Source organism: Squalius cephalus (genome assembly GCF_949319135.1).
Source record: "Squalius cephalus genome assembly, chromosome: 9".
NCBI lineage: Eukaryota > Metazoa > Chordata > Actinopteri > Cypriniformes > Leuciscidae > Squalius > Squalius cephalus.
Window position 1 is genome coordinate 31,493,278 of NC_137130.1, and position 23,903 is coordinate 31,517,180.

Sequence of the window (23,903 nt, forward strand, 5' to 3'; positions counted from 1 at the left end):
ATTGCCCTGCTGCACTGGCTCTACATCAGCCGGAACCAAACCATGTACAGAGTTCACTAAGCTAGTTGCATCCAAAGCATTATCTAAAGCCCTTGTACTCTTACAATTAACCTCGATTAAAGTTTGGATGCGTGTCTCTAGTTCTGAAATCTTCTCCGCCAGCCATACTATCTCCCTGTATTTATCACATGTAAATCCTGTGCTGACAGAGAAGGCTATGCTATACATGTTACATGAAGTGCAAGTGACAATAAGAGAAGATGACATGACTCACCGTGTTTGTTGACTGATCCTACTCACCTAAGTTTTTTATGAACTCGTAAAAGGCGCGAGCACGCAAGAGAAAAATAAATAAAGAGCACACGGATAGCACGCTAACAGGCTAGCGAATTACTAGCGTGTTGTGCTAGCAATAACGATTTAGATTGAAGCTAGCGATGTCAGGTTAATGTGTGATGTTGAGTAAGCTATATTTAGCAGTATAAACAACAAGGAATGATAGCAAATAATGATTCACAACAGAAAGATATACAAAGCTTACAGACGCAAGCCAACTCAGCAGCAGCAACGAGGCAGCAGCGAGGTGTATATGACTTTCTTTTTTCAGAAGAATACAATCTGAGTTATATTATTTAACACCCTGACGCTTCCGAGCTTTATAATGGCAGTGCATGGCAACCATCAGTTTGAAGCTCAAAAAAGTGAATCCATCCATTATATAAGAAATCCACACGGCTCCGGGGGGTTAATGAAGGCCTTCTGAAGCTAAGTGATTTGTGTGTGTGTAAGAAAAATATTCATATTTAAAACTTTATAAAGTAAAATAACTAGCTTCCGGCCAAACGAACATACAGATTTGACCTAAGTCTAAAGCGCAACTTATGCGAGTTCCATTACTTCCTACGTCATAAGTTGCGCTTTAGGCGTAAGTAGACTGCGTATGGCCGTTTGGATGAAATATGAATATTTTTCTTACACAAACTCATCGCTTTGCTTCAGAAGGCCTTTATTAACCCCCCAGAGCCGTGTGGAGTTTGTTTATGATGGATGGATGCACTTTTTTGAGCTTCAAACTGATGGTTGCAATCCACTGCCATTATAAAGCCTGGAAGCTTCAAGGTGTTTATTAATATAACTCTGATTATATTTGTCTGAAAGAAGAAAGTCATATACACCTAGGATGGCTTGAGGATGAGTAAATCATGGGCTAATTTTCATTTTAAAGTGAACTATGAAGTTAAAGTTCATGTCTCCATTTGTAGAATGTTTTGTTGGCCTGGGCACTTAAGTAAAAGGTTGCAAAAGGCTCATGGTGATGCTGTAGCCAGATGACCAATATGGAGTGCATTCCATACAGTCAGTAATATGTAGCTTTCTGATGTCAGGTATCTTCTACTCTTAACTTTAGGTTTGAGCATTTAATGTTGTGTATCGAGTATCTTTGAATCAGTTATGGAACTGGCATGACACATGTTTACCTGACTAATAATAAAGTGTTACATTTTATTCTTACCCACTATGAAATAATTAGACTAATTAATATTGGTCTATCTTTGCAAATTGCTAAAGGGACTAAAAAGTACTTTTAGCCAAAAAGCAAACATGGATGGCCATCTAAATAATATTGTCAGTAATATTGTACTTCTAACTAATGACCAAGACCGGCAAGTTATCTACGATTGGATACTCAAAAATGTCAAGATAAATTATTATATAAATGACCAATTATCAATTATCATTCCAACCTAAATTCAAGGTCATGATAAAATGGAGTCAAACAGTGATTTAATTAGAACTAAATCACTTTAACTGCAATAACTTATGCACAGTAGTGCAAGGAAAATACAGAATGCGCAGAAAACCTTCAGCCACACCATTGGATTAAGTCGTTGGGCCAGCGGTCCTTAGAGGTATGCAACACTCACTTTTCACAATCCAATCTACATTTTTGTTCTTGTTCAAAAAGCAGTTTCACTTGGAAATACACAATACGATAATAAAGTCAGTCATTTCATACCCACTTCAACAAGATGTGAAAAATGAAATTCTTGATAGTGTTCAGAGACAATTTGAACTTTATTGTAAAAAATCCTCACAGGGTTTTTTAAAAATGTTTTTTTTTGTTGTACAAAACCCCTGTGTGTAATTTGCTATCAATATCCAAAAGTATTTCTCAAAAAAACCCTAAAATATGAATAATCTGAATTGGCAAAACGAGACACCTGGATCAATCCCCAAACAATTATGAGTAATTACTGTATCTGCACCTTACACAAAACCTTTTCCTCAAACCATACATATTTAAAGACAAAAAATAAAATAAAATAAAAATAAAAATAAAGAAATATCAATAAACAGAGGAGAAAGTTGTGATGGAGAATATGTGAGTGATATTCTGGAGCATCTCACTGAGCGTAGTAGTGTGTGAACTGCCATTTTTGAAAAGTATTGATGGGATCACAGTTCTTAAGGTAGATGCCAGCTTTAACTCCAGCTTCCAGACAGATGGGTTGGGAATGACTCTCTATCATCACATGCTCCGTCTAAACAGATATAGAAGGTAGACTTTGGTCAAAACAATTTTACACACTTGAACTAATCACACTTAAATCTTGAGCTAGGTATCCAAGAGTACAAACAACTAGGGATGCACCGATCTGATACTCAGTATCAGAAACGGTTTCATTCGCAGCAGCTGTCAAATGTCATTCTCCATTCAGCATCTTCAAACAGTGTCACATACATTTACTACAGTCAGCACAGTAAATCTCTCTCCAAGATGTTCCAATGTTCCCATTATTATGCATAATCTGAACATAAAGGTCATGGCTTTTGTTTAAAATGAGTTTATTGTTGATTCTGAATGGTGTGGTGCTCACTATCAGATGAAAGGACTGAATAAAACTCGTCATTCACACAGTAATTGGAATATAAAACTCAATGAAAAAGTTTCAGTAAACAGTTGGACAGATACTCTCAGTGTTGCACACACACAATATTACATATACCTGGAACTCCATGTGCTTTAAGCATATCATTATTCATAAGTGCTTTAGTGCCAATCTGTATTGGAGCCTTTCAGAATATGATAGTTTTAGTCAATAAAAGATAATTAATATATATATATATATATATATATATATATATATATATATATATATATATATATATATGCTATTTATTTGTTCTATCATTTAAAAATAAATAAATCTGTTTTTAATTTTAAATGATTGTTGAATTTAAGAATTTATTAATGCTGCGTCTCAATTTGATTTCTTATATTACACCCTAAAATTCTGTACTGATTTTGTGAAGAAAAAGTACATACTTTTGAGTTCGTAGCAGATTAGTAGGCAAGCTTTGGGACATACTAATTCATCATAATTGCATCTTTAGCAGACCACTCTGTCGCTCAGTTACATAGATCCCACCACCGTTTAAACTACCCTGTCAATCATCGTGTCACAGTTAAAATCCTTCACATTCAATTTAATGTCCTACTGTGTCGGATAGAAATGTATTAGCATGTTGGTCTTTAATGCGGAGAACTCTCCTTATGTGTTTTTGCATAATGATGCATATAAAAGTTAATGACCAAACTTATCTTTATAAAAGTTCACAATTAATTTTTATGTAACGTATTTCCTGTACTAACTAGAGCACTGCTTTTGTACTTTTGGCTGAACTGTTTACTTTGTTTATTTCCTATTGTAAAAACTTCCTATACTTTTATAATGGCTATTGTTCATTTAAATATTATTTGTTCAACAAATAATATTTTATTTTATTTTGCTGTATTTGACATTGAGAAATGGTCCGTTAGTGATTGTGATTTCGACTTCAGTGAAAGTTACATTATTATGCCATTAGATGGCGGCAAAGACAGTCTTAATGACTGAGTCCATACACTTTGAAAGAGTTTGAGCACTACGGGGGCACAGGCCCCCCAACAATTCTCCAAAAGTACTAAATTTACCTGAGGTCTGAGGTCATGTTTTTAACAAACATTAATGTAAGTATGTGCTGCAGATAATTTAGTTTGTTTTTACAGTTTAGGGCTTTGCTTAAATCGCCTGTAAACATTATTTATTTTAGGCATCAGAAGTGGATACGGTTTGGCTGATGACAGTTAAAATTACCTTTGGAACTCTGTTTTACCATGGTAATTTTTAACCCCTTAACGGTAACCCCCTTTTTGAGAATAGATGTGAAAATGCACTTTCCAAACTTAAATGGTTGTTATTCAACAATGCTTTGGAATATAGACCTAAGTTTGGTCTTGTAAGTTAGTTATCTAAGTTAGAAGACACTCAGCAGACTATTGAGCAATTCAAAAAATGAAAGAATGAAAAAGTTTTGGAAGTTTAAATTTACTGTAAATCAAATGTACTGTACAAAATATTTTTTATTTTATATAAAATATATATTTTACAAAATAACTTTTACTCTAAAATTACTATAAAATCAAAGCCATATGTCTATATCATCAAATTTGAAGTTGATTTCACAAAAATTTAAGTTCCTATGAGATTTTGTTTAGGCGCTGTACCAAAATTATCCACCGGGTGTCACCCACATTCCATTGACATTTTTTTGATAGGTTCTTCTGTAACAAATTGATCAATTTCTATCCAAATTTCACTTCTATCACAAAACAGACACCAAATATGGAAACTTGAGGCTCAGACCTTTCCAGCAATGTGTTTTGTAAAGATTAGAAAAGGTTTTGATAATGAAGTAGCTAAAATACATTTTGTAATAGTGGGTATGCATCAGCTGGACTGAGTGGCATAAGAGCTGCTGCATGACTGGATTTAACAGGGGAAACTGCGAAAACGCCAGTAAAACAAACAATTATCAGTTTAAACTAAAGGTTGGACTCGATACAGTGTTCCTTAACAACTTAACAAAGATCCAGTGACCCATGGATATTGACATGCAACCAAGAATCATGTTTCCTGACACTTATATGTGCCTGATTTTTGAATATACGATGGTAAATATTTAATTGAGGAATTGTCAATACAATATATAACAATACAATATATAGAGTATGATTTTACCCCAAAATTCAACATATTGACACAATATGATAACTGCAAAACCACGTTTCACTGCCTGGAGTCCAGCTGTTTCTATGAATTGCAACAATCTATTTGCTTCTCTGTTCTGTAGCTTTCAGGAAGTCTGTAAAAATATGCCTCAGATTTCTTGTCAAGTCTATTTGTACAGTCAATCTCAAAGCTCTTTCCCGTTTTAGATGTGTTTTGTGTGTTTTTTGCGGCATTCACACTGAAAACAAATGCTCAGTCTTTTTGCCACTCAGTGTGATTAGGTGACGTCACGTTCATACCCACTATATAAAACCTGACACTGCCTGATATGTATGAGAAGGTTAAAGTAAAAAAAAAAAAAAACCTTTCTTTTATTTTAAGGGTAATATTTTTATTAGATATGCTTAACATGTTGATGCAGCTTCAGAGCACGCTCCTGTCATTCATTATCACTCCTAATGGCTTTTAATTTATCAAAATGGAGTATAAAGGTTTTGTAATCATTATCAAATGACTTACTGATGATACTTGCTCAGGTGGTTGCTGGGTTCCCATCTCTATCAGCTTGCATCGTTATATATATTGTTGACGAGAACACATAGCTTGCATTTCTAGTAGGGTTGTCAAAAGTACCGGTACTTCGGTACCAAGTTAGTATTGACATTTTAAATGTGGCGATACCATGTACCGCATACCGGGTATATTCGGTACCCACTAATAGGCAGCTGCTTTCAGTCGCTTCCATGTTTATTTAAGCGAGACTAACTTTTTTACTAGGAGCACTGTAGCCGATGTATACCACGAAATGTACTAGTTTCTGTGAATATAAAACCGCAAAAAGACTATTTAAAGGTCCCATATTGTCAAAAATGAAATTAGCTCTGTAGTGAGCTTTCACACTTATGCCCACTCACAGACATAATTTCCCTCGATTCGAGACGTAAAATAACGTCCTTGTTTATACCCTTGTTTCAGTTCCTTTCAATATAAAAGTCTTTGTATGGAAGTAAAATAATGACAAATGTTTTAAAAAAATAAACAATAAAATAAAGCTTGTTGAATTGCACTACTTGAAAAAATATGCATTGCATTAACCCTGCTTGCATTTTAATACATTGTATTTTTAGGGCTTGCATTTGTATGGGCTGAAATTCAACATGGTTGTATATTTAAGCTGTGAATATTTTAATTCAAAACATTTCACACACGTTTTCATTATTAAAAATTCAATAATCCATATTCACCTTTCAGATTTCACTTCCAAAATGTTCATTCTGTTTAAAAAATACAACCTATAATATTCGACAGGCAATTTTCGGTCCATTTTATTTTGCTTTACAAATTCAGTGGTTCAAATTCAACAGAAAATTCAACATTTGACATCCGAAAACAGCAGGAATATCAGGAATATCTACTGAGATTGCGGGTTGATAATCTCCATAGCTGTTAGTCGACATCACCAGCAGGAGTTGCAAGCGGCTGTTGACGAAGACTAGAGCAATGGGTGAGAGAGTAATTCATTCATGAAAATGGATTTACAGAAATGGAGCAAGTGGTAATTATCAGGACCAGTTTATATATGGAAAAGCTGATAAAAACACAAAAGCTGTGTTTAGCTACATTTAAGTGTTCACAGTTAGTTTTGCACATGTAAGCAGCTTTCTCTACCGTGAACGATGCTGATGTACAGATAAAACGTTAAATCTGAGGTAGTAGACATATATTCCTCTCGGTTGTTTCGTTTTCTTAACTTTATATTGCGGCACTGTGCTGCAAAACTGGGGATACCTTCAATACGTCATTCTCCAGGGTTCACTTGCGGTCAGAACTCTTAACGCTTAATGGACTAATACAGTGATGTAAAAGAACAAAACTCGCACCTTATTGGGGATGTAGGCTATATTAGATATAGGAACAGGCTAGCGGATTCAGAATGAACGTAACGCGCAAAGTTTCACGCTAATCGATTCCCAGTGAAATATTGGCATGAAGTTGGCATGACACTGCATATTCGATATTCGCACATTTAGGAACCGTCTCTAAAGTTACATACAACATTGGTACACATGTTTCTACAATAGCATTTGAAGAGAATGACTTGGTCATAAAACCAACTGTAAAGTGTTCATGTAGGTGCCAGGCCACACCTTTTAGATTTTTGATATTTAAATAAACTGTCAAATCATGTTTATTTGCTATTTTTTCAGTAGGCCTACCGCATAATCTCATATTTATTTTAATATCAATTATCTAAAAAGTGTATTATCTCAAGCATCATGCTGACACATGAACAATTTACAGTTGGTTTTATGACTGCAAGTCATTCTCTTCAAATGCTATTGAAGTTAGAAACGTGTGTATTATTGTGTATTATGTATTATTATGTTATATGTAATTTTAGAGACGGTCCCTAAATGTGCGAATATCGAATATGCAATGTCAAGCCAACTTTAGCCAGTATTTCACAATCGCTTAGCAGCCAACTTTAGCCAGTATTTCACAATCGCTTAGCGTGAAACTTTGCGCATTACATTCATATTCTGAGTCCGCTTGCCTGTTCCTATATCTAATATAGCCTACATTCCCAATAAGGTGCGAGTTTGGTCTTTTACATCACTGTATTAGTCCATTAAGCATTAAGAGTCCTGACCGCAGGGGAATCCTGGAGAATGACTTATTGAGGGAATCCCCAGTTTTGCAGCACAGTGCCGCAATATAAAGTTTAGAAAACTAAACAACCGAGAGGAATATATGTCTACTACCTCAGATTTAACGTTTTATCTGTACATCAGCATCGGGGAATAACAGTATAATCTCGTTCACGGTAGAGAAAGCTGCTTACATGTGCAAAACTAACTGTGAAGACTTAAATGTAAACACATCTTTTGTGTCTTTATCAGCTTTTCCATATAAACTGGTCCTGATAATCATCACAAATACTTACCACTTGCTCCATTTCTGTAAATCCGTTTTCCATGAATGAATGACTCTCTCACCCATTGCTCTAGTCATCAACAGCCGCTTGCAACTCCTGCTGGTAATGTCGACTAACAGCTATGGAGATTATCAACCGGCAATCTAGGCCTACTGATATTCCTGCCGTTCCCAGACTATGTTAAATGTTGAATTTTCTCTGAATTTGTGGAAGCAAATATGTAAAGCGAAATAAAATGGACCATAAATTGCCTGTCGAATATTATACTAGGGCTGCACAATATATCAAAATTAGCGAAATATCGCAAATGTTTATATCGCGATATGCATATCGCAACGGCTTGCAATAACTGGGGTCATGAACTAAAGACAAAGAAAAAAATCACTCACTGCTCTTGGCTGAATAACTTTTGTAGCTTTAATAAGAATCAGTAGCCTATATATGTAATTCATAGTGAAAACTAAGCAATGTTTATTTTTACATTTGATTATTCAGTTTCTGTTGTTAAATAAACCTAATGTAGGATAACCTGAAACCCTAAACCCTGTGGTTTACACTGATGTTAAAATAACACTTCTTATGCTACAGTAAAACAATGCTGTTCACATTCAGAAGTTGTAGGGATGTTTTCTTGTCATAAAAAGAATGTGAAACACGTATATTTAAGGTTATATAATTTTAAATATATTTTAAAGATAATTTAAGTTTATTTTACACACTTTAAGCATTATCGTATTGCATATCGCATTATTTAATGAGTTATCGCATATCACATTTTTCTTCAATATCGTGCTGCCCTATATTATAGGTTGCATTTTTAAACAGAATGTAAATTTTGGAAGTGAAATCTGAAAGGTGAATATGGATTATTGAATTTTTAATAATGAAAACGTGTGTGAAATGTTTTGAATTGAAATATTCACAGCTTAAATATACAACCATGTTGAATTTCAGCCAATAAAAATGCAAGCCCTAAAAATACAATGCATTAAAAAAATGCAAGCAGGGTTAATGCAATGCATATTTTTTCAAGTAGTGCAATTCAACAAGCTTTTTTGTTTCAAAAACATTTGTCATTATTTTACTTCAATACAAAGACTTTTATATTGAAAGGAACTGAAACAAGGGTGTAAACAAGGACGTTATTTTACATCTCGAATCGAGGGAAATTATGTCTGTGAGTGGACATAAGTGTGAAAGCTCACTACAGAGCTACTAGAGGTCAAACTTAAATCAAAGAAAGTGCTGGAGCGACGTTCTCACTGCTGAGCCTCAACTTAAGAGAACCATGTCGATATCACCACAGTGATATTTCTCATGCTGAGAGATAAGCAGCTGTATTTTTATGAGGAAATATCACATAAAAAAAAGACACAGAATGAGAACAGTTCCTAATCTATTTAATTTGAGCTCCATGAGATGATGCATATTACACATAGGATTAGAAATATTTTGTTGCTGTTCATGGTCAGTGACAATTTTTTCCAGCGGAAGGAAAGCATTTAGTGATTTTACTTCATGAAAGTAGCATTAATACATATTTTTGGCTTTAATATTTGTATTGTGAGGTTTTATAAAAGCAGTAAGGTACACAAAGCTAGTGCTGTATGGTGAATAAGTCACGGCTGAAGGGTATCGATGCTATACCTAGAGATTACATTTTGCCCAGGACTTACCAAAACTTTACCAGACTTGTGCATCCAGCGGAGATGTGGCTTAGTGTTGTCACATGGTTCCATGATAATCTGTGTTTCCTGAGGAGCCAAGCAGGAAGTGTTCTGTCGAAGCATCCTTAACCAGGTGTAGCTAAATTGTTGACTCTGTGAGGTATGAGAAAGCAGAACAGTGAAAGATTGTGAAACAGTGAACAGATGAAAGATTATACAGCAGAATAGAATACCCATGTGAATAATACATCTGAATTGGATTTACCTTATTTGTGAGCTCACATTTATCAAATGAAAATATGCCATTTTGAAATACCAAACATTTCCTGGCTCCAACATTAAAAATCTGAAAAAACAGACGTAAATTTCTAAACAGAAAACAATAGAACTAAAAAACAATGCAAGAAGAATGTCTCTAAGATTAGTTACAGAAGAATTAGCCAAATCAAATAATATATCTTCTACAATAAATGTCCTCTAAAGTTTATATATTTTCTACCTACCACTCCTGGGCGTCCAGGTCTGGGTACACATTCTCCAAGTACCATTTAAAGCTTTTACACTTGAGTTTTTCTCTCAGTTGAATCTGTTCTGTCAGATTTCCTATATCAGTCACACTTTTGTCCAGTAGGTGGTGGTAGCCATGACCATAAAATAGCTCTTTATATTCATCCAGCCACACCTCTACAACCCTGGCCAAGTTTCTCTCGACTGTCTTCACACGGTCTTTAGGGAACTTGTAAGGATTATCGCCACGGAAGATGTGTCCGACACGTGAGCAGGGGATGATTTCAATCTCGCCACCACACATCCAGATCTACAGCACAAGTAACACATTACCTGCTACCACTGAACAATCTATACAATTATTTAAGTAAGCTCAATAAAAGTTTAAAAGGACTCATATAAAAAAAAAAATCGCCAAGTTTTAGACCAAACATAGTCATATTTCTGTTTTTCATTAAAAGTCCATGCTGATATGTCTACAAGACTGTGCTCAATAATTTAACTCAATAATTAAAAAAAAGGAGGGAGAGAGACAGAAAGAGGCCAAAAATGCAATACAATGAACTATATTATCAAAAATGAAAAAGAAAAAAAAGATCACTTTAAATCTTTGATCTCTGGTCTCAGCTAATACACCTTTGCTAATTTACCTTGAAAGAGATTTCCATGTTTTCACCACCCCAGACATCCAGGCCTGGGTCGTATGCCCCCAGCTCATAGAAATAGCTCTTATCTATAGAGAAAAGACCCCCTGCCATAACAGGACACCTGTGCAAGAATAAAAACACAATTAGAACCCCAATTAGAACTGAAAGTACACACACATAAACGTCTAGGTTACTATTGTAAACCCCGTTCCCTGAAGGAAGGAACAGAGACATTATGTCAGAACTGAACTGAACTGACGAACTTGGAACTCGCCTTAGAGCCCAACAACCTTCGAGTGTAAACTAAACAAGCCAGTGCACATTGGCGTGCAAGATTTGCATAGTGAACTCTGCCCCGCAGAGCGGGTATATAAGAAAGCGCATGTGCAATGCACATTCAGGTTTGCGCTGAGGAGCAGAGCCGGTGACCCAGTCGCTCAGCGGTAGTGCAGCAATTGTGGCGACAGGACGTAACGTATATAGTAACCATAGTAACCTAGACGTTCCCTATAAGTCAGTCACGTTTGACATCGACTTCCTATGTCGACTGAACTTCCAGCGTTCCACGTGAGCCACCTTATTCCCCGCACCTACTGGGGCGGAAGATGGGACAGGGCTTTACGCAGAGAAGGTCAATCACTGCTGTTCCTTCTAACTCATTCATTGAGATTATTGGATAACACTGGGAAAGCGAGTCTTTTCCAAGCAGAAAGAAGACCACATACGGAGACCACATCCTACCCGTAGGGAGGTGTCATGTGGGAATTACACATATGAAATGGACCATTAGGGCAGTGCTACATATGGACAATATCTGTGGTATATTCAGCTTAGTTAGAGAGAAGTCAACACCGAACAGAGAGGGTAGAGTGGACTCTGCTCTGCGTCTGATTGCTGCAGGGTGCTGGATGAACTCCAACAATACTCCGGCAATAGCAGCAACATACACTTTCAGGATGGAGGGAGACAGCCTTCGCTCCAACCCTTCCTGCAGGAAGTAAAGCACCGCCCTGATTGGGCATCTCCGGGGATTTTCTCAGTGAGAAGAGCACAACTCGACAAACAGGTTCCACTTCAAGGTGTGCCTCGTAGAGGGTGCTCTCGCCAAACTGATGGTGTGTACCACCGCCTGGGGTCGATCACCTAAGTCCTCTGTATTCTGTGCACAAACCACATGTGAAGGTTCCAGAGGTCTGGACGCGGGTGCCATAGGGTGCCCCGGTCTCTGAGGTATTACCTCAGAGAATGCGGCAGGGAGAGGCTGTTGCAAGGAGCATTAGTTCTGGGAACCAGGTCCAGTTGGGCTAGTAGGGTGCAACTAGCAAGACCTGTTCCTCATCCTCCCTGACTTTGCACAATGTCTGTGCAAGTAGGCTCACTGGGGGAGGGAGTAAAACAACCGGCAATGGGACGTGTCGGAGAGGCAAACAGGTGTACCTGTGCAGCTCCGAAGCATCTCAAGATCAGCTGGAACACCTGGGGATGGAGTCTCTCAATTCTCTCGGAAGCGTAGGCTGTCGTGAGAGCTCATCAGTTGCACGATTGAGCATGCCCGGAATATGAGTGGCACGAAGTGACCTCAGATGCTTCTGACTCCAGAGGAGGAGATGGTGGGTGAGTTGCAACATGCAGCGGGAGGGTAGACCAGTGGCTTTCAAACTTTTTTCTTTTTAAATTTATGCGACCTACATAGGCTATAGGCTACAACCATTTACATGGAATCAAGCCAAGCAGAAAACCAGGAACACCCCAAGCCTAAGGAGTAAAATACAACAAGTATAACTGTTTTGGGCTTTGACTAAACATGTTTTTGTTTGTGAAGCCCTGCAAGACCCATTTGTAAATAATATATGGATACGACATTTATGTCACATTCTCACTCGTAACTTCATGACACATGCTCCAATAGTAAATGGTGATTGTAAACCATTATTTAAAGCAGAATCCCACGATAAAAATGTGTCCAAAATCAACATAATCCATTGCGTCGATCACAAGATATTTCTCACGGAGTTACGACACAAAACACAGGCGCACATGTAGCTAAGTAAAATCAAATGTAGCTTTCACGTGGCGTTTCCGCTTATAACTTCATTATAAGCGGAAACGCCATAATGGTGGTGGTTTGATCACCACATTTGAGTGATCATTGAAAAAAAGTGTTTATGTAAATATATTCTGTTTATGTTCAATATATTCAAAGTATGACCTCAAGGCTAGATTATTATAATGCTCTTATGGGTGGTTGCCCTGAACGCATAATAAACTAGCTGGTGCGTTTTGTACCAGCTGTAGTTTGAGTTCTTACCAGAACCAGGAAGTTCTGAAGAACTGCATTGACTCCCTATTAAACATCGTATACATTTTTAAATATTGCTGATTACTTACAAAGTACTAAATGGTTTAGCTCCCATGTACTTGAGCGAGCTCTTAACGCATTATAGTCCTTCACGCTATCGCGATCTCAAAACTCTGGCCAGTTGATAATACCTAGAATATCAAAATCGACTGCTGGCGGTAGATCCTTTTCCTATTTAGCACCTAAACTCTAGAACAGTCTTCCTAACATTGTCTGGGAAGCAGACACGCTCTGTCAGTTTAAATCTAGACTAAAAACACATCTCTTTAACCTGGCATACACATAGAAAATTATACATTCCTATTATTCAAATCAGTTAACTGATTATTAGGCTGCATAAATTAGGTCAGCCAGAACCGGGAACACTTCCAACAGCGCGAGCGGGAAGCGGCGCACCTCACGTGGGCATGGCTTATATGCTCAGAGAACGGACACTGCACTAGTGATATAAAACGCACACACACAGGTCTGTTAAATTAAGCAATACTTTTAAGGTAGTCTAATATTTTTCTGACTAAAATTACTGACACAGTAAAGGGTAGATTTAAATAAAGAAAAACGAAATTTAAATAAAGAAAAACAAAATTAAGTTAAATTAAAAATGAGATTAATTTAGATTGATAATAACGGGTAAAAAGGCTAATACATTTTGTTTCTATTATTTTATTTTCCACAATGTTTGTCACGTACTGCTCAGAGACACAAAGTAGGAGATCCAAATGCAGCTTTATTGGCTGGGGCAATCCAGTGGCGTAATCCAAAGTACAGGCTAGGGTCATACACAGGCAGGTAGTCAAAACAAAGAAACAAACAAAACAAACAAAACAGGCAGGGACCAGAGGCAAGAGAGTAATCCAGGGACCAGAGGCAAGAGAGTAATCCAGGGAACAGGGCAAGATATCAAAAACCAAGAAACAAGAAAACCAGGGAAACGCTCAGAAATGCAGTGTAACACTTAACAAGACTTCGCGGTGAGTGAATGAATGAACAAGGTATATATAGACAGACTAACAGGATGAGACAGGTGAATGCAATCAGTGAATGAGGTACAGGTGAATGTGATCAGTGATAAGTGATGATGAGTCCGGGCAGTGAGTTATGGGAAATGTAGTTAGTGAGTGAATATGATAGTCTGATGTGGACTGCCCTCTGGTGGCTCACAAGGGCAGCTCCAGCTGGTGATCGTTACATAGCCCCCCCTTTAAGGAGCGGATTCCAGACGCTCCTAAAAGTGTCCAGGAGGGAGGTGGAGCGGAGGCGGACCCGGGGGCGGGACGGAGGGCCAGGCCCGTGCAGCGGAAGGGGACCTGAAGACTCCGGCAGGGCGGAAGGCCAGGGCGGAGCAGGCTGTGCAGGCGACCAGGGCGGAGCAGGCTGTGCAGGCGTCCAGGGCGGAGCAGGCTGTGCAGGCGTCCAGGGCGGAGCAGGCTGTGCAGGCGGCCAGGGCGGAGCAGGCTGTGCAGGCGGAGCAGGCTGTGCAGGCGGAGCAGGCTGTGCAGGCGGCCAGGGCGGATCAGGCTGTGCAGGCGGCCAGGGCGGAGCAGGCTGTGCAGGCGGCCAGGGCGGAGCAGGCTGTGCAGGCGGCCAGGGCGGAGCAGGCTGTGCAGGCGGCCAGGGAGGGGACGACCCTTCAGGCGACCAGGGAGGAGACGACCCTTCAGGCGACCAGGGAGGAGACGACCCTTCAGGCGGCCAGGGCACAGGAACAGACACCGGCTCAGGAACAGGAACAGACACAGGGGCAGGAACAGACACCGGCTCAAGGACAGGAACAGACACCGGCTCAGGTACAGGAACAGACACAGGAACAAACACCGGCTCAAGGACAGGAACAGACACCGGCTCAGGTACAGGAACAGACACCGGCTCAGGAACAGACACCGGCTCAGCGGAGACCATCTTGTCCTGAAACACTGGCTCGGCGGTGGCCATCTTGTCCGAAGACACAGGCGTGGAGTCGGCCATCTTGTCCGAAGACACAGGCGTGGAGTCGGCCATCTTGTCCGAAGACACAGGCGTGGAGTCGGCCATCTTGTCCGAAGACACAGGCGTGGAGTCGGCCATCTTGTCCGAAGACACAGGCGTGGAGTCGGCCATCTTGTCCGAGGACACAGGCGTGGAGTCGGCCATCTTGTCCGAAGACACAGGCGTGGAGTCGGCCATCTTGTCCGAAGACACAGGCGTGGAGTCGGCCATCTTGTCCGAAGACACAGGCGTGGAGTCGGCCATCTTGTCCTGAGATACTGGTTCGGTGGCGGAGGTCATCGTGTCTGGAGACACAGGCGCAGAAAGAGGAAGAGGAACAGATTCAAGCTCAGTATCCGGATCAGTTTCAGGCTCAGGAACAGATTCAGTCTCGGCGGGACGAGACACTTGACGGGCGGACGTGACGTGAAGCTCAGTCTCTGGATCGGCAGAAGTGACGTGAAGCTCAGTCTCTGGATCGGCAGAAGTGACGTGAAGCTCAGTCTCTGGATCGGCAGAAGTGACGTGAAGCTCAGTCTCTGGATCGGCAGAAGAGACGTGAAGCTCAGTCTCTGGATCGGCATAAGTGACGTGAAGCTCAGTCTCTGGATCGGCAGAAGTGACGTGAAGCTCAGTCTCTGGGTCGGCAAAAGTGACGTGAACAGTCTCTGGATCAGCAGAAGTGACGTGAAGCTCAGTCTCTGGATCGGCAAAAGTGACGTGAACAGTCTCTGGATCAGCAGAAGTGACGTAAAGCTCAGTCTCTGGATCGGCAAAAGTGATGTGAAGCTCAGTCTCTGGATCGGCAAAAGTGACGTGAACAGTCTCTGGATCAGCAGAAGTGACGTGAAGCTCACTCTCTGGATCGGCAGAAGTGATGTGAACAGTCTCTGGATCAGCAGAAGCGACGTGAACAGTCTCTGGATCAGCAGAAGCGACGTGAACAGTCTCTGCATCAGCAGAAGCGACATGAACAGTCTCAGGATCAGCAGAAGCGACGTGAACAGTCTCTGGATCAGCAGAAGCAACGTGAACAGTCTCTGGATCAGCAGAAGCGACGTGAACAGTCTCTGGATCAGCAGAAGCGCACTCTGAGCTTGACGGGACCAGCGGCGGCGAGGGCTTTGAGCTGGGTAGGACCAGCGGCGAAGAGGACTCTGAGCTGGTTAGGACCAGCGATGAAGAAGGCTTTGAGCTGGACAGAACCAGCGGCGAAGAGGGCTCTGAGCTGGACGGGACCAGCGGCGAAGAGGGCTCTGAGCTGGGCGGGACCAGCGGCGAAGAGGGCTCTGAGCTGGGCGGGACCAGCAGTGAAGGCTCTGTGCTGGACGGGACCAGCAGTGAAGGCTCTGTGCTGGACGGAACCAGCGGTGAAGAGGGCTCTGTGCTGGACGGGACCAGCGGTGAAGAGGGCTCTGTGCTGGACGGGACCAGCAGTGAAGGCTCTGTGCTGGACGGGACCAGCAGTGAAGGCTCTGTGCTGGACGGAAGCAGCGGTGAAGAGGGCTCTGTGCTGGACGGGACCAGCGGTGAAGAGGGCTCTGTGCTGGACGGGACCAGCGGTGAAGAGGGCTCTGTGCTGAACGGGACCAGCAGTGAAGAGGGCTCTGGGCTGGCGTGAAGTGCAGGCTTAGCTGGACTGGCGTGAAGTGCGGGCTCGGCTGGACTGGGGTGCCACGGAAGGAAGCTCTCCAGACATCTGGAGAGTGCCTCTCTCCAATCCAGACCAGAGAGATCGGGGAGCTCCCTCGGGTCGACCTCCTTAGCCCCCAGCCGGTAACATAACTTAATAGCCTCGTCACCCAGAGAGCAAGAGGCAGCGAGAGGAAAAAACCCCCAGGTGTACTGGAACAGATCGAGGCTATCCAGGGCTAAGGCCGCGATCTGTCCAGCGAACTCCCGGCTCATACTGGGAAGATCAGGTGAGATCCATACTGCTGTATTACAGGAGGTCATAGCTGCTGGATCTGAAGTGTGGCGAAGTCTTCTGTCACGTACTGCTCAGAGACACAAAGTAGGAGATCCAAATGCAGCTTTATTGGCTGGGGCAATCCAGTGGCGTAATCCAAAGTACAGGCTAGGGTCATACACAGGCAGGTAGTCAAAACAAAGAAACAAACAAAACAAACAAAACAGGCAGGGACCAGAGGCAAGAGAGTAATCCAGGGACCAGAGGCAAGAGAGTAATCCAGGGAACAGGGCAAGATATCAAAAACCAAGAAACAAGAAAACCAGGGAAACGCTCAGAAATGCAGTGTAACACTTAACAAGACTTCGCGGTGAGTGAATGAATGAACAAGGTATATATAGACAGACTAACAGGATGAGACAGGTGAATGCAATCAGTGAATGAGGTACAGGTGAATGTGATCAGTGATAAGTGATGATGAGTCCGGGCAGTGAGTTATGGGAAATGTAGTTAGTGAGTGAATATGATAGTCTGATGTGGACTGCCCTCTGGTGGCTCACAAGGGCAGCTCCAGCTGGTGATCGTTACAATGTTAAAGCAACGCAGCTTAACCCAAAACACAACCTCAGGCATGCACTTCGGTCCATACAAACTCCGCTGTTCTGCGCTCTAGCCAGAGAACACTCCCGTTGCTGGAACACTTAGGCGTCGGTTCTATTTCTAGCATGCACGTGTTTTCCGCGTGGCCCGAGCCGCGCCTGAGACGCGTGTCTCACAGTGTGTAAACTCCAACCTGTTAACATGGGAGCCGAAATAAAAACGGACACGCCACGCAGCTGAGACGCTCACGCCACGCAGCCAGTATTTCGCCGGCCTTATTCAAGCGTGAATGAGAACCGTTTTGCGGGGATCCCAGGTGTGCAAAAAAAACCAAAAAAACCCAGAATATTAGAATTTCAAATTTTCAAATTGAATACCAACCCACCGAACAAATATTCGAATATTCGGGTCCAGCCCTAGTAAAAATGACTGATAACACAGTAAAAAATATACCTGGAATAGGCAATTATCGCAGTCGAAGCACCAACGACTCATGTAAACGATACGGCGGTACATGGCCATGTACTTATGAGTCCCTTTAGGGAAGTATTATTCTATGTATTATGTTAAAAGAGAAATACATTGCAAAACATTGTATCTTCATTTAATTGGACAGGAACTCATTTAGTCATGTCTGGCAACATTTGATTTTTTATAAACTGATTATATTAAACTCTCAAACTATATTAAAATAAAATGTATATATATATATATATATATATATATATATATATATATATATATATATATATATATATATATATTATATTTTATCTATGAGACCTTAAAGGCTTTCTTATCCTTTCTCTAATACTAATGTTGTCCCCCAATAGAAAGCTTTTGTAACATTAAACACTACCGTTCAAAAGTACCGTTCAGTAAGAATTTTTATTAATTAAATTGATCAAAAGTTACAGAAAAGACATTTAGAATGTTACAAAAGATTATATTCCAAATAAATACTGTTCTTTTGAACTTTCTATTCATCAAAGAATCCTGAAAAAAAATGTACACAACTGTTTTCAACATTGATAACAATAATGAATGTTTTTTGAGCATCAAATCCACATATTAGAATGATTTCTGAAAGATCATCTGATATGAAGACTGGAGTAATGATGCTGAAAATTCAGCCTTGATCACAGGAATAAATTACATTTTAAAATATATTAAAATAGAAAACAGATATTTTAAATTGTCATAATATTTAACAATTTTACAGTTTGTTTGTTGTTGTATTTTTAATCAAATAAATGCAGCCTTGGTGAGCAGAAGATACTTCTTTTAAAAGCATTAAAGTCTGCGTGAACCGGAAGTTGCAAACGACTTTTCTCCAGTGTTGTGACGTATTTCCCAGTGAAAAGGAATATTGAACAGAGGGCAGGGTTTTACTCTAGCGCTCCTCCTCTCCATCTCTCACTCATAGCAGACTAACGGTTTGAGGGGAGTGGTTAAGCGTTTCCCAACCCAAGCCGTCAAACCTACATCATCAGAGAAGGAACGCCATTCCAGACCGGAAGTAACTTTTCAGACTTTGATTAAAGATTATGATGGCAAACAATTTTTTTCTGTGTATTAACTTGCACAGATTAATTTTTCACCACAAGACTAGAAATATGCGCTAACAAAGTAAATAGGGTCAATTTTGATTTCAGTTGGACTTTAAAAACTTTTGACTGGTAGTGTATGACTGATAGATTAGAAACTGCTGTTAGCACCATCGTGCATTGTAAATTCATTCAAAATTTGTTGTTTACTCAGAATGTCCTGTTGTCCATGTATCCCAAGATTTGTGAAGTTTAGATTTGTCGTTGTTCAGATTTGACCAATGCCATTACACTGACGTTACCTGATGGGGTCTGAATCCTTGACGTGGTTCTTTCTAATATATTCTTCAGGTAGAGCACTCCAGCCAAACACCAGTGGCCATCTGAAAATGCCTCTTTGGAAGTTATCAACAAGCATGTAACTGAAAAAAAAAAAAAAAAAAAAAAAAAAACATTTTAGTGCATGAATTTTAACTGCTCTCCTTTCAGAAGTCAGTCAGAAGCAAAGCATGCGAAATCTGTTGTAACTCATCCCGTGAATGTGTGTGTGTGTGTGTGTGTGTGTGTGTGTGTGTGTGTGTATATATATATATATATATATGTGTGTGTGTGAGTGTGAGAACATGCATTCACATTTATATGGGAACATGTATGTATATGTACACAATAAAGGATACAACTTTGTGAATATTACATGTAATGCTATTTTTGTCTTCATTTATAAATATTTATATTCATTAATATATAGCCATACATGGTCAATGCATATATTGCAGTGTATTGAAAAATAAAAGCACTAGTTTCCCATATATGGAAATGTATTATGTAATATATTGCATTATATTTTGCAGTATATTCCCATACATTTTTGTTCCATAAGGGGAGCTCAACCGTTATTTAATTGCAAGACTGAATATACTTCATTACCTCATGTCCTTATCGCTGATGACCTCAATAACAGGACAGACCACTTTTTTGCGGTCCAGGTAAACTCTTTCTAACAGTGGCTCCAGCCACCCCACGTTACACTCAATATGAGAGTCCAGGAATGTCAACACTTCACCTGCAGATGAAACAACATCTCTTGAAACAATCATTATACAGCCAAACACTAAAACAACATTTATTGTTTATAGCAGAGATACCAGCTGTCTATGCTGTATCCCAATTTCCAAACCAATTAAATTAAGCACAAATCCAAGGACAGTCCCTACGCATATTGCTACTGTATGGATTGAAGCTTTCTCAGTAAAATGAATTAAACTGAGTGCGAGTGTACAGTACCTGTAGCAGCACTGGCCCCTGCAATCCTGGCTCTGATGAGGCCTTGTCTCTCTTTCAGACGGATGATTTGTACTTTAGGGAACTGAGACATATAAACATCCAGCTGCTCCTTCAGGTAGTCTAGAACACAAACAAAATCCCTCATAGAGAAACAAAACCACAGAAAGGTGAAGACTAACATACCTTCAATGGCTTCTTTAATTAGAGGTATACTTTTCTGACTTCTATGACAATTTGAAAGCAAAAATGCTTAATTTTAAAGAACAGATTATAGCATATATAAGTCTATAAGTCAGAGGCTTTTACTAACTTTTTCTTCCATGATTAAATCCATGCTTATATTTTTATTCCTGCACTTTTGATGTTTTGTCATAGATGAGGCATTGTTAGGTTAAACTTTTCAAGATTTCAAGTAGTCAAAAGAGTTCCTTATTTTGTATCGTTTACCCTCGTATTTAGTGCTGATGACTTGTGAGTTTGAATCACCCAAAATGGACTTTAATACTATGTGTGAGGTCTAAAGCTTTGAACTATTAGACATAAACCCTGTCATTGACCTCACCTCACATGATTCAAATAATTTCTTTAAAATGCAAGTAAATCACCACAGAATTGTCCCTCAGACCTTTGGTGCTGCAGTCGTCCACCAGAATGATCTCCTTCAGCAGGTGTGGAGGAGACCTGTTGAGCACACTGTGCACTGAGCGTAGCAGAGTTGACCACACCTCATCCACAAAGCAGAAGATCACGCTGGTGTTGGGCAAGTCATCATGAACAAGATTTTCTGAACATCTAAACAATACAGGATAAGGAGGTGTTACACATTTATCAGTGCTACATCTGCTTGTCATGATATAAAAATTGCCATGACCTCCCCAAATACAACAAAATTATTCTATGGTTCAAACTCACGTTTGGGGTCTGGTGTCTGGAATGGCTCTATCTATTGGTATCTGTTCACTCAGGAATACATTAAAATATCCTTCACTCCAGCGTCTTCGACTCTCCAGTTCTTTATCTCTGGGAACACTTGCAGGCTGTCCAAACTGTCCCACGGCCTGCGGATCTCTGGGTAAGTCTGTCACATCTAGGGCCATAACCTTATGAAGCTCTCCTGACCTCCTCACTTGCACACTAGGAGAGTGTGCTATTTCTACAGTTTTTTTAGTAATGTCTGGTTTAGTTTTGTTGAAAATATTGGCATGTTTCTCTCTATTGTCAATAATATTTTTAGGTTTATCAGTCTTTGTTGGTTTGAGAAAATCATTACTCAAGTTATTTTGTAAACCTGAATCTACATGTACTTTCTTATGTGACATCACTAGTGTGTCATTCGTATGATTTACTTTCTCCAAAGTGTTTTCTTTAAGCGCAGGAGAATACATTTTCTCCTGGACAGCAGGCAGTACTTTAGTAAGTAAATGTGCTTTAACATCTAGATTTGCTTCGGTCTGTCCAACAGCAGCATTTATTTTGTTTATCTTTGCAGATATACTGTTCACTTTGCCGTTAATTTCAGTTTTTGTCTCATTTGTTTTTGGAGGGATGCTAATAATTGTTCCTTCCACAGGTGATTTCACAGTTAGATTCACTTTGCTTTGATTAATTACCTCCTTTTGTTCCACAAAAGACTTGTCAGCCATTAACATTGAATTCAAATGTTTATCGTTGTTTAGCAGAGCTTGGGGTTCTGTCCTAAACTTTGGCCACTTTCTGTAAACCTCATCAACTTTCTTTTCAAACCTTTTTTTGTTTTTAAAAAACTCCCTCTTTTCTACGTTTACTTTTTGCAGAGGATGTTTAAAGATATCCTCGACATTGCCTTTACTCCTTCCCTGTTTTATTACAATCTCTCTCTCTTTGAGATCCCGATTCACATCACTGAAGGATATCCTCAGTGCTGCGATATCAAAGAGGAGCCAAATTACAGATGCGATAAACACAAACGCTAGGACCCTCCCACTGCCTCTGAAATACTTCCTAAACCGCATTTTTCTTTTTTAATGTTCACACTCCGTGCAGTACTGACTGACTCCACATTCTTAAACTGATGCACCTAACTGAAATATTAACAAGTCGCAAATGAATTAGAAACAGAGAAATTATGTTCTTTGTGGGCCAAAATGGAACAAAAGGAATGAGTTCAATTGGAACCAACGTTTTAACAACAGCAGAGAAGCCGCAAAAGTTAGCAGAATTCAAATTAAACAACTCTGTCACTATAGTTACAGTAGGCTAGTTATTCAAACTATCGCGATAATAGAGACGGGATTTGACTGTGGTTTACCTGGGCATACAGACGATGTTTATTCCACTTGTGACTGGTGGTGTAAATAGACAATTTAAGAGTACCAAAACATGATGTTGTAAATGTTGTTATTGCCAAACACCAAGTGTGAGAACGTAGCCATAGAGGGGTACTACTTCACTAAACATCCCGAACTCAAAAACGACTGCGTGGCAACATTTCTGCAGTATGACCTAAAACTCTGTTGTCCTGGCAAACTTCCGCAGTTTTGCATTCAAAGACATATTAGATCCACAATAAATCCATTTTAGATAATTCGTTTCAAAGAACGCTGAAATAGTCGCGTTAAACTTCCAATTGAGATCGTCGTCGCAAAGTTTGTCATTACACACACGTGCTGCTCCGGTCTTCTCAAATGAATATTTTCTGACTCGTTTCTGACTTCTAAAGGTTCGTTTCGACAATTAGGTGCCACTTCTAAGCGCGCACACACGTTCCACTGGGTTAAGGACATCCTCTTTTAAGCCCCTAGTTCCTGCACATCAGACCTGCCCTGTTTTACACGTAGGCTAAACACACTTTATGTGACGACGTGTCAATATACAGCGATATTTTGGACGCACTGACAGATGAAATCCTGTTCAGGGTGTGGTTCGAGTTAGACATATATTTGTAACTGTATGTTAGTCAATATACTCGTTTAAAACATACAAAAATTATATCACTACAATTGTTTTTTGGATTACCATGGCAATATGATTGAAGTAACTTACTTGGTATTAGTTCGTGCACACCTACTATACTTCCATATAATAACTATTTTACACATATTAGAATAATAATACGGGAATGTAAAATGACCAACAATGTTATAGCCAATCTTATAGGCCTATTTTATTTTATTTGACTAGATTTGTGTCTGGATATTTTCTCAACCAACTTAATATAGCCTACATAATCGCTTTTTATTAAGTAGGCTATCTGCTGCAACTCATCTATTTAGTAAAATGAATAAATAAAAAAATAGTTTTCTAAAGAAATGTATCCATGATTTATTCACTGTTGCCTGTTTATATTTGTGTACAAAACTCATTTCAAGCATTAGTTAAAAAAAAAAAAAAAAAAAAAAAATTTAAGACCAAGAGAAATATAAATTCAGTCAAGTGTGTCACAAACATTTG

At 39.7% G+C, this 23,903-nt stretch overlaps 1 protein-coding gene across 2 annotated transcripts; it reads right to left on the reverse strand.

The window, feature by feature from the left end:
* Window positions 1–1,769: 1,769 nt before the first annotated feature.
* galnt5 (polypeptide N-acetylgalactosaminyltransferase 5) lies at window positions 1,770–23,358 on the reverse strand. Of its 2 annotated transcripts, none has more exons than XR_013822172.1 (10): window positions 21,387–23,358; window positions 21,100–21,266; window positions 20,475–20,594; window positions 20,118–20,253; window positions 19,493–19,612; window positions 10,814–10,931; window positions 10,160–10,473; window positions 9,922–10,002; window positions 9,666–9,809; window positions 1,770–2,543 (listed from the first exon to the last, which is right to left on the reverse strand). XR_013822172.1 is itself a non-coding variant. In XM_079880239.1 (10 exons), the coding sequence occupies exons 1-10, from the start codon at window positions 22,463–22,465 to the stop codon at window positions 2,406–2,408; spliced, it is 2,436 nt and encodes an 811-aa protein (XP_079736365.1). In that variant the 5' UTR covers window positions 22,466–23,351; the 3' UTR covers window positions 2,059–2,405. The 2 variants fall into 2 exon arrangements, 1 of the variants encoding a protein (XP_079736365.1); XM_079880239.1 differs by having other exon boundaries at window positions 2,059–2,543; window positions 9,922–10,024; window positions 10,163–10,473; window positions 21,387–23,351.
* Between the last annotated feature and the right edge of the window lie 545 nt (window positions 23,359–23,903).